Source organism: Pinus tabuliformis, chromosome 4_2 (genome assembly GCF_031772625.1).
Source record: "Pinus tabuliformis cultivar Carrire ecotype Pingquan chromosome 4_2, CPIR1, whole genome shotgun sequence".
NCBI classification, from domain to species: domain Eukaryota; kingdom Viridiplantae; phylum Streptophyta; class Pinopsida; order Pinales; family Pinaceae; genus Pinus; species Pinus tabuliformis.
In genome coordinates, this window is record NC_142304.1 from 1,160,247,768 (window position 1) to 1,160,260,051 (window position 12,284).

The window sequence follows — 12,284 nt, forward strand, 5'->3', positions numbered from 1 at the left end:
CTTAGAATTATATAAAAATGTATAAAAATTAAAAATTTTTGAAAAGCTTAGCTAAAAATTGAAAAATCATTTTGGTGTCTTTTTGTGGTATTTATGTTCCATTTTTCTATAGCTAAATGCACTTAAATGTTTATTTACAAGTTAGCTATATGAAAGTGGTAATTGGTTAGCATTTAAATTGTATGGTTGTTTAAAGCATTCAATCTTTAGAAATTTAATTGCTGGATCATTATTAAGGCGTTGTGCGTTTGTTGAATATCTTACATCGCTTGGGTTATTTGATGATAAATGATTGTTTTACATGATTTATACTTCTGCAATATTTAATAAATAATCATTTAATCATTAACTCCATAAGGCACTGGTACATTAATTTCTAAATTAATCAAGTGCTAAATTGCCTTGTTGTGTCTCCCAACCCAACTGGTCCACAATTGGTCTTCATTCATCCCATAGGGTCTACCCCCCTTAGCTTCGGGAGACGGCTTAAATGGAGAGATCGGGGATCAGGGTGACAGCCCCTGGTCTAAGCGTTGTCGTGACAATCTATGCGACAACAGGACTCACACACCTATTTCTCGTTAGTATTGCTTACAGTCATAGACGATTTGGTTGTTGTCCCTTGATGCTCTCACCATGAGTAGCAGGATGCGAGAGGCTCACCCAGACAGTTGGGTGGAACACAGTGCATCAAGAGAGAGACTTCCCAACTGTAGCATATGGTTAGGGCTCTGGTTGGTAGATGAAAGCTTGGGAATGGCTCGATCCACTGCAGAGATAGCATATGCTCCATCCTTGAGCTCACAATTAGGGAGATGCATGATGCACTTTTGGCGAGACATTCTAAGGTATTACATGAGCATGTACAATGGTTGTTAGACCTTCCTTACACGAGGGTGTTTAGACTTTAGATAGGATTAGTAGGCATCAACAAGAGATGGGATAACATATTCCATTGTGTGATATGGCAGGCACAGAGTAGTTTAGCACACACTAGATTGATTCATGATATATGGGGTTTATGCATGCAGGGATTAGAGACAAGGCACAAATGGATTCTAGCAGTCATTGAAACTATGCCGCAATAGATTTGGCTATGAGATCGAGGGATCCAATTGATTGATGGATCACTCTACTTTGTGATGAGCAGATTCATGGCAGAGAGTGATCTAGTTCATTCTTGGGCTAACACATGGGAAGTCATTGAGGCCTTCACCATATGGCAAGGCAAGTTTTCCCTATTGTTACTCAAGATTGAGACTAGCCATGGATGGGTAAGCTCTAACATTGTGGAGATGACTTGGCAAGATATGTTTGACCCTTACAGATACTTTGCCATCAAGTTCCAAGAGGGCAGGATTCTGCATGAGCACAATGGGTAGTCAATTATAATCAGAGTGGCGCAACATCAATAAGGCGGTTTCCTTTTCAGATTAGCATGGGACCTCGACGTTATAGAAATTGGCAGCTCAACTACCAGTAGGGGTGAGGTAGTTTCTACAGTGGAAGTTCACTCAAATATTCCATTGGACGTCAGTTTTACGGAGAGTATTTTGCTCCCTATTGATTCGATGATTACGTAGGGCACTAAAATTTGGCAGGATGATCAGCGGGAAAAGATCATGGAGAGTTCATGCAGGCGAGGATTCATCTCCACAAGGGCCAGATTATATCTTCAGAAGTCTACTCTTGAAGTACATGAGATTGGTTTCTCAGCAGTGCAACTTCTCGAGGAGTTGATCAGGGCACTCTACTTACTGGCGATATGTAGAATGTTTTTGGAGACTATGTCTTATTAGGTCTCCTTCATGATAGGGAAGTGCTTGGGTCAGGGTGATTCAAGGGCACATTTGGGACCCTAGCACTTAGTTGGACCATCTTGTGGAGTAGTAGCTTAAGGTGAGATTGCTTGAGGACAAGCAATTTTTGGCGGGAAGGACTGTAATGTCGTTGATTTTGTGAATGCAAAAGTTACTAAGCAGTTTGCCCAATTTTGATGATATTAATAAAAAATGGGGTAAATATTATTTTATTAGAAAAAAGGAGGAAAATATTATCTTGGCGGCAAATATTATTTTATTAGAAAATAACAGCAAAAAGCCAATTAGTGGAAAGTGACCCCCAACAATAAAATAATATTAAAAAGGAAGTCTAGAAGCTTTGGGAGAACTTATAAAAGGAGATTGGAGATTATTTTTCCATTCATTCTATCCTATCTAGTCATCTCTCATTATTATTCAAGAGAAACTCAAGTGAGTTTCAGATTGAGGGTTTCAAGCGAAATCCTCACCCTAGTTTCGGTGAATTGCTCTTGCACCCTAGCTAGTATTTCTCCTCCTTCGGTGGACATTATTTGCCACCCTAGTTGGATTATTTTTCCAATATTTATTTTCTGAAGATCTAACAGAGCTTGTTTGCAGAAAAACATCAGTATCATGGAATAATTTTCCATTACAGGGAAGTTAAATTCTCATTATTAAAGAGGTCGATTTCTCCAAGATTATATTACTCTTCAAGGGGCTGATTTATCTTCCCCAAAAGAGGGTTGAACACCAAGTGATTGGAGAGCTGAATTCTGGTGGAAATTGCCAAGATCAAGTGCCTGAAATATTGGAGAAGATCAAACCTCCAGACCCAGGGACGAATTGCCTCATCCTAAGAAGTCACATTGATCTCTCCAAGGGCCAAGTCTCCTCCATCAGGAAGGGGTCAAATTCTGAAGCTAATGATTGGTTTGCAGGGGTCGATTTTATGCCAAGGAAATTCTAATATCCTGAGGTCATTTGCTTATGTATCCAGTCAATAGTTTTCAGATCTTTGGCACAGTGAATGTAGCAGAGGTTGTAGGAATTTCTAATTAGGCAACATGTATGAATTCAATGAAAAGTTTGAATGGTTAGGATTAGGAGACACTAATTAAATTTTAATGAAACAGTGTTGAACTACAGCATAATTAGACAGCAAACACACATACTAAGAAGAAGATAATTGATTTCTGGGAACCTGTATGACCGTATCTGTGTTAGGCCAAATATCTGCAGCATATCAAACCTCATGCAAATTTTCGTACAAAAGGTCAATACAGCCAAATCTTACTATTATGGTTCTGACAAGGCTGATAATATTCCAGTATATTATAAAGTTAGTGTAATAACATTAGATCGACATGTCTTGGATGACCCTAATTGATAATTGCAACATATGGGGCACAACCTCAAAAGAGCATAAAAACTTGCTCTGTTGAGAGACTGTCTAAAAGTCCAACACTTCAAGTCAACTATATAGAAACAAAAAAAATAGTGTTTTGTATGCTTACCAGTATCCAGAAGAAAAATGCTAGTTCAAAAGCATTCTGCAATCAACATGTGCAGACATTACAATTTTTGTACAATTTGGAGTTAGGAAAGGAATAAAGTTGCATAAATCTACAAATAGAGTAAATTGTAACTGAATCATAACCCAGCATATCTCCCCCTATCTCAACATTTTCCTGCACTCATGAAAACTAAACATCCAACATCAAAATAGCTATAACAATTCTAAGATAGTGTGTTAGTCATTATTTACCTGAAAAAGAATAAAGTGAATTAAGTAAAGGACCAGCTTAGGCCGGCCAAACCAAAAGTGCTTGTCTGAAGGCTCGACAACAATATTACCTACTACTGCCACGTGCTTCTCTGCAACTTCTTGGGCTAGCTGAGTAATAATATGCTCCAGTTTTGCACCCACAGCTAGTAAAAGCTGTCAATTTTTTTTTATCTAATTAGGTGCTTGAGATGATATCACTGACCATATAGTTCATAGGCTGTTTCAAAATCTGAGATGAATATCATATGCATAAAGTATGTAATATACATAAACACTTGTAAAACTAAAATAGACAAGACATGCAAAACAACAGATTCCATAACTTGTTATACTAGATAAGAAGTCACTGAATGTTATCAGCCCAACGGGTTAGCTAAACTACTTGTCCAAGTGTTGTTCAACATTTGACTAGCTCCATCACAGCAAGTGCCAGGTTCAAATCCCCATGGGTTAAACACACTAGTCTACACCAATGGGTTTACCTAGGATGCCATCCACGAACGTGGCGAACCATACCTTGCATTTTCTTATGAGGATTTTGTTGGAAAAAAGCTATGTTGCACTGGCTGTGGGGACAGGGGGATGAGTTTCCATGACGGCTAAAGCACACCCCCAAATTTTCAGGGGACAGCAGGTTCGGGACAGCAAGTGCGGCAACTAATTTGTATATTTATTAAAAAATTAAAATTAAAATAAAATTTAGTAATTCAACATAAACATGAATGATCAATTAAAATATAAAAATTAGAAATATTACTAATTTTGAAATTCAAATTACCAAATAAAATATTGAAGTTTAACACCATCTAATCATCATTGTGCATCACAAAAAAAATTAGAACCATTACTAATTTTGAAATTCAAATTACAAAATAAAATATTGAAGTTTAATACCATCTAATCATCATTGTGCATCACAAAAAAAAAATCTCGTCTTCATTGCCTATTGTGAAGAACATAAGAAGTACTATTAGTCTGTTTCAACCTACAATCTATTACTGTCTACATAATCATTCTATGATGCATGATGAATCATTTCAAAATTTAAATAGCAGTTAAACTTTAAAGACTAAAACTAAAATTTAATAAAACTGTAAACATGAACAAGTCATTAAAATTCAATTATAAATAACAAATTAAGAGTCTAGAAATTAAGAACCTTGCGAGACCTGTCATCAGTGTAATGTATGTCATAATCATTCAGAATCATTATTATTTACAGAGCACAAAGAGTATTACCATTCCATCTATTTACCTTATAACATTAAGTGTTAAAGATGAGTTAGCGATTGTAATGTTTATTTTACGAGTAATAAATGTTATGTACAAAAGTAATAATGACATAATGTGAAATAAATTATATATAATAAATGATGTTTATGTTAATGTATTCAAGGAATTAGTTGATTGGTTCTTAAAATGAATAATGGAACTTGCTACATATATAGACAACACCACTAGTAATTTAGTAGCACACTGATATATCATCTTATCTTTCATCTAGTCTCTCCTGCTTGTCTCTTGCATATATTTAACATGGTATTAAAGTCATGGTGATTGTGGCATAGGGAAATTTCAAAGATTCATGCCAAGAAAAAGTTTGTCACAGAGATGGAGAAAGAGACAAGTTCAAATTGAAGGCAAATTAATTCAAGGAGTATAGTGACTATAAACTATAAACATGAATAAGTCATTAGAATTTAATTCTAAATCCCAAATTAAGAGTCTCATACTTCGCCCTGTCATCGACTCTTTCCTCACTTCCAACCTTTGCTTGAGTTCTCTCATCTTTGTTTACCTTTGCCGCTGTGAATGGAGTTCTTTGTTCAAGGTTTACCTTTGCTTGTCGTCTCAGACTTCACTCAACTCTTACCTGTAACCTGTTGTAGCTGCTACAACACCCTCCAAAATTTTGGCCTATACCCAATTTCAGAGCATTCCTTGATCTTGCTGGTCATTGTCGCAAACTTTGAAACTCATTTCATTTGTTTTCATAGAGTCCTGTGTTTTCCTTTGCAAGATGGGCAAAGTATCGTCTTTTGGAATGTTGGTTGTCGTATCCTATGTATAAGCCCATTCTAGTGGTTCTAAGAGGACATCTTTGTGCAAATGAGTTGTTCTAACCTTGTAAGTACTCGTCGCACTCATTTCCAAAGCTTTGAGCACTGTAACACAAGTGTCGCCACAGTCACCACAAAGTACATCTTTGGTGTCACACTTGTCATAACTTGTCATAAAGCTGTCGCATGGAGGGAAATGCTTTGTTTGTGTGTTCAGATGATCTATGTTGTCATGTCATCAAATATTCTAAGTGTGTGATCACAATCAAAGTTCATCACCATTCACACCAATCTCACTGATCCCACACTTAGCCATTTTCGGAAAAACTTCCCGACCGGGCAACCTAGCTTCATTAGGCCTCCCTTGAGCTGCGCATTGTATAGTCTCAGTCCTCTAGTTGTGACCTTGTTGTTTGGCACTGCACAATGCGCAGTTCCTGCCTCCCAGGACTACTGCACTACGCAGTTTTTGTGCCCAAGCCCCGACCTTCACCTCTAGAATTGAGCAATTATTCCTCCCAGCCCGGCCTCCACTACGCATTGCGCAATCGCAAGCCTCAAGCTCATCCCCTAAGCCCTTGAACTATGCAGCTCCGCAGTAGCCTTTCCTCCCTTTTCTCCCAAAACTGCGCAATGTGTCCTCTCAATGCTCATTCCCTCATCCTGTCCCACTAGCTTCCAAAATTGTGCAGTTTTGTCCCCCAGCCCGACTTAAACTACACACTTAGCAACCTCAAGTCCATCCCTTGAGCCCTTGAACTGTGCATCTCTATAGCAGCACAACCTTCCTCCTAGAATTGCGCAATAAGCTCTCCCAGTGCCCATCCCTCAGCGCGTCCCACTAGCTCCAGAAACTACGCAGTCTTGTCCCTCAGACCTGCCTGAACTACACACTGCACAATCTTAGGGCTCAAGATTTTCCCTTGGTTGTTGGAACTATGCATTTCGCAGTCACTAAGTCCCTCTTCCCAGCCTATCACTTGTTCCAGACTCAGTTGGTGGATCAGAATGCATCATCTTAGACTAGGGAATTTTCGGATTGATGTCGTCTCCTCATGAGTGAATTGCAGGAATAGGTACTCTATCATGTCATGACAAGATGACGAAGAAAGAGAAGGAGTGAAGCATGCTCAAAGACTCTCTCACAGTTTAACTTACAAGTTGATCGATCAAGAGAAAGCAAAGGGACACTAGTTTGCGACCATTATTCAAGACTTGAGATCATTGAAGATTCCTTATCACCAAGCCATGTAGAGGTGGAAAGAAAAGCATCTTCAAGAGGATATCTAACATTTAGCAGCAGCAGTGGTTTGACATTGCCATATCATCAAGTAGTCCATGTCAGCAGTGTCATGTCATGAGTGGTCATATGCCACCTCACTATTGTGGATCATGTATATTGTATACAAAATGTATTGTAAAGTGGAAGTCCAAAGGACACGCATGGAATGTAAAGAGTCATGTAAGTTGAAAAGTCATAGGAAGTCAAACAGTCATGAGGGTAGTCAAAGAGTCACCCTTGGTTATATATACTCCCTCATTGTATGAGCAAAGGACTTTTCACCTTGGCTCCTCCCACAAGGCATTAAAGAGACAGATTAGTTCTTTTGAGGAGCAAGGAGTGGCTCCAACGCTCCACTACTGGAGCTAGTGATGTTCATTGTATACATGTATCTTAGAAATTTTACTTAATAACAGAAACCTTCAAGGCCAACACGTTCTTCATGCATGGATTATGGATATTTGTAAGACTATTATGTGAATGTTTGTAATTCATGTTTTCTTTCATCTATGCTAAAGTAGTTGAACTATTTCGGTTATTTTGGTACTTATCATATTGAGAATGTGTTGTAATTGCTATTAGCGTTCTCGCATCCTCATGGACTATTCTGTTGGATGTTAGAAAGATCCTCATTATATTGGTTTCAATGACCATCACATCTCTATGGACTATTTCGCTTGATGTTGCACGGACCTTTTTGGTTCATGTGAGCCTCTACTAGGGTGGTACTACTAACACTCTCTTAAAGGCTCACTTCTCCTCCCCTCCGTAGTGAAAGAACTTTCACACACATATGATCGAACACTCAGTAGGCACAACCCGTTTCTTTTCAAAGGCGCATCTGTACTCCTCTATCTTGCTGAAAGTTAGAGCCAAGGCATATCTCTATGGATATATGACAACCGGGCTGATATTACAGATGGGGCTCCTCCACCAAACAGTGTTAGGTCTAATTGGGACTTCACATCGGGGAAACCCCTTGGTTGATGGATTTCTGGCACTGTCAACAATGGCGCTAGAAGGAGGGCCAGATGACAAGCTGAGCCCGTTGAATTTGGTTTGAACCTCTTATCTAAAATGGCTCATACTCAAATCTTACTCCCAAGGTGTTTCTCTAATTTTTCCCTTTATCAATTTTCAATCCCGATGAGCCTCTCTATCACTTGTTCTAGTTAAAGTTTGATGGTGGGGATGGAACATCCATAACCGAGCACATTTCTGATTTTTTAAAATTTTGTGAATCTTAAGAAATCAATGATGAAGAGTTTACTTGTGCGCTTTTCTTCCTCACCCTTGAAGGTCGTGTTAATCGATGGTGCCATACCTTGCCACCTGCTTCCATCAATTCTCTTCATCATTTCCTTGGATAGCTTCCTCAAGCCTTTGATAGGTATAATTACCGAGATGTTTGTAAAGAATCAATCTCTTAAGAATAAAGCCTAATGAATCTATTGAGGATTTTTCTGATCGATTCCTTCACCTTTATTGTGAAATTCCTGAAAAGGACATGAATCAGGACTTCTTGAAGCAAGATTTTGAGCTCTTGGTTCTTATCTCTTTACATGGTCAACTTGGACCCCCTGATTTTCCTACTCCCCCAACCCTTGTGAATCATGAGACACCTCTAATTTCACAGGAGGAATCTACTGCCCCTTTTTTCCTTGTCCTCCTCCTTTTCCAGTCCTGATGTGGGTGCCTCCTTGCGGAGGTTGTAAAGTTTGGAAATTTGCAAATCAAATTCCTAATCCATCTTCTCATTCTGCTTCCGCTTTTCATGATTCAGATTCAATGGAGGAAATTCCAGAATGGCTCATGAAGCCTATGGTGAAGACTAACTCCATTCCGCAAGATGTTGTCACTGTTCATAGTTCTAGTCTCGAATCTGATCTAGATTTTTGTTATCCTCTATCATCTACATGCCATGACTCTTTGTACCATGACCCGTTTGATCAATTTTCTCCACCAGCTAGTTTTTCACACTATTGATTTTCACACTGTTGATCCAAATTGCGATCAGGTACAAGGTAGTCATATTACGCATGTAGAGGAGCAGGAAGGTGGAGATTCTTTCAATCTTTCCTCTCTTTTTTAGAATCCTCCATGTCAAAACAATGTGCTTCCATTCTTGGATGATTCTCATCTCGGTAGAAAATCGAATGCAATCAATTCTTTCAACCAATCCGTAGCCTTGGGCAACAATCATTCCAATGATGATGACTTTATTGATGCATTCAATCACGAATGCCCAAGTGTATCAGTTGATCTTTTGGTTTCTCATGAAGATTTTACTTTAGATCCAAAATCTGATTCGATCAAATAAGATGTGCTTATCGAAACTTCCTCATCATCTCACTATCCCTTATGCTTTACTGTCTGCAATGCATCTACTTGCGATGGATATAATCTGTTGAATTTTCTAAGTCTATCCGCTAGAAAATTAATCTGTATTCTACTGGTTTATTTCTTCTACATGTAAAATCTGAACAAGTTATTTAAAACATATAAATACCGAAATAAACACAATACAGTCACAAAATCTACAGATCATCCACTGAAAAATAACAAGCACACAAGTGACACTGTTATTTTTGCACAAATATCCTCAGAAAAACCCAATGCAGGAAAACCGGTGCAGCTATTCTAAGGGTTATATTATTATGCACTCTTCCTGAGTACAACAGGGTGCCTAACCGGCTCACCCGACAGAGAAAAATACACGGCAGCAATACCTCTATATTCGAAAACAGGTATTCAGAGAACCTGTCCCACGAAACCCTCTCCAGCAAAACTGAAGCTCAGTATTGGCCTTTCTGGCCTCTACATCAGCCCCAGGACCCTCTACGCCAGCCCCAGGACCCTCTGCGTCAGCCCTCTGAGGCACTGCGCAGCCTCTAGGACCCTCTGTGTCACTCCAGCAGCCTCTGTGTGGATGACGCAGTCCCTCTGACCTCTGCGCTATCTCTGCTGGGTTCTGCATAGCCTGGACTGGTTGCTGCACTCGCTCTCTCTGCTTCTGCGCTGGTCTCCCAATACTGTCTCTGCCTCTCTGCCTCGTATTCACTACCCCTCGCTGTTGATCACTGATTCAACTTTGCTTAGCAACCCCGCTCTAGCACAATGAATGACTAATCACTCTGGTGTGATCTCCAACTGACTCTCAAGCCTCTTCTTATACTTTTCTCATTGGTCCTTCAACGGCCGAGATTAAATCTCTAATCAATGGCTAAGATTAGATTTGGCTTGATCCATGACTTTTGGAACCTTTTAACCCAGTGTTATATTAATACCCATTAATATTTTATTTTTCCTAAGTTTAGACTTAAAAACTCCATTAAAAAAATTAATTATTTTAATATCTCCCAAATCGGATACAATCTGTCCAAACCATTTCTGGGTCTTGGAGATCTCATGTGCTTTAGCCTCTCCACCAATTTTCATGGCTAGAGCACATTCGATGCGACCCCAACTCAAACTCCCTCTCAGCGAGGACTGTGCTCTATTAATACTCCTCACTGAGCATCACTCTGATTATCAGACATCGGTACCTGTGCTAATGCTAGGCCTCCCCGCCCAACATCCTCTGCACTACTGCATCTTGTACTGCTGCCCATGGTCCTACCACTACCACTGTTGCATCCATACGGAAGCTCCTTCTGCATCTGTGCTGCTGCTAGTCCATCAGCACTGCGTCTGCACTGCATCCCCCTCTCATCATGCGGCATCGTGCTACTGCTAACCGATACTACACTCCAACTCAATTACTGAGAAGTAAGTAACTGATCCACCCAACGTCTGACATCCCTGTCAGGCTGAAGCTCCCTCTGTCACTAACAAGTGCTCCCTCTACTGACCTCTGCGCTGCTGCAACAACTCCCTGCTCTCGCACCGTTGCACACCTCTCTGTGCCATCTTGCACTGGTACAACATTTTCATGCCCCTCGCACTGTTGTAACCTGCGAGCCTCGCGCTGCCGGGGAACTCCTGCACTATACCACTCTCTTCCGCTTCATCCGCATCCGTCTCTACCAACATCCGCCAGTTCTGCTACTCCTCTTCAAGGCTCCCATAGCAAGGTATAATCCAAGAGGTTAGGTACCGCATGATTCTGCCCCTCATTGCCTATAGTCCTCCTGACTTCAGCTCGATGTCTCCCCACTTCTTCTCAAGTGGCACATGAGCACTCATGGCACAATCGTCATCCTCCTCAACTTCTTTCTCCACCTTCATTGGCGCTGCCTTAGAGTCAGACACCTCTCCTCTGTTCTTCTTCCTTGGACACTAGTTCGCATAATGACCCAATTCCCCACAGTGGAAGCACTTGACCTTGGAGAGGTCCTTCTTCTTCCTCTTCTCCTGCTTTCCCACAGATGCTAGAGCCGCATCCTCTTCTTCCTCCTTCTTGATCCTGGCCCCTTTGCTTCTCTTCTTGACAAAGAGTCGCCCACAGTTCTTCCCAATCTGGAAGACTCACCCTGCCTAATATGCTCTGGACAAATGTCTCCTAATCCTTGGAGACTGTGTTAATTGCGGTCCTTACCATCAACTCTTGATCCGACGTGGCCCCTATGGAAGTCAATTGGTCACAGATCTCCTTCAACTAACCGAGGAAGACATCTATCTACTCTCCCTTCTACATCTGGTATGACCTTAGCTGATTTTCGAGGAGCATCCTCCTCTGCACGAAAGTATGCTAGTACAATGTCTTCAAAGTGTCCCACATCTCCTTTGTCGTTTCCTTCTCGGCAATATGTGGGACCACATGATTCATGACCCCATCAAGGATGATACACTTTGCCTTAGCCATTACGTCCTCGTACCTTTCATTAGCTACTGGGTCAACTAGGATAGACATCACTCTCAAGGTGAAGCCGTGGATATGATGTCTGTCTAGAATGGACAAGATCATGGCCTTCCAGTCCAAAAAGTTGGACGCTTCATCCAGCCTGTCCTGATCTCTCAGCCCATTCATGGCCATCTCGTTGCTCTTCTGTCGACTCCTCCGAGTCTCTCTACTTCCCTCCTGGAAGTCCTCTGTTCGACTCTTGCTAAGTCTCTCTACTTCTCGTCTAGAAGTTCTCGATTGGACTCCTGCTGAGTCTCTCTACTTCCCGTTTGGAAGTTCTTTTCTGGACTCCCTCTAAGTCTCGATTTCCCTCCTGAAAATCCTTGTGCCAACGTCAAGTTGCCCCTCTTCGATCATCTGTGCAATTGCAACGCTGATTTGGATTCCTTGGCTAGAAATCCACCTCGGCAGTTGGCAACAACTCCCTCTACCTTGGTCTTGCCCTGTTAGGTATTGTTCTGACCACAGTACCCCACCAGCTTCGCTCCCGCAAACTGCCCACAGCTTCCTT

General features: G+C 40.8%; 1 protein-coding gene across 4 annotated transcripts in view; it reads right to left on the reverse strand.

Moving 5' to 3' along the window:
* MLO1 (Seven transmembrane MLO family protein) overlaps positions 1 to 12,284 on the reverse strand; it is a 344,076-nt gene that overhangs the window by 52,981 nt on the left and 278,811 nt on the right. For all 4 annotated transcript variants that reach the window (XR_016259154.1, XM_089424734.1, XM_089424735.1 and 1 more), the window contains 2 exons: positions 3,568 to 3,741; positions 3,317 to 3,352 (listed from right to left, as the gene is read on the reverse strand). Coding sequence is in view for 3 of the 4 variants with exons in the window: in XM_089424734.1 (XP_089280860.1) it covers positions 3,317 to 3,352; positions 3,568 to 3,741 (210 nt within the window). In the remaining variant the exon portion in view is untranslated. The remainder of the gene's footprint in view (positions 1 to 3,316; positions 3,353 to 3,567; positions 3,742 to 12,284) is intronic.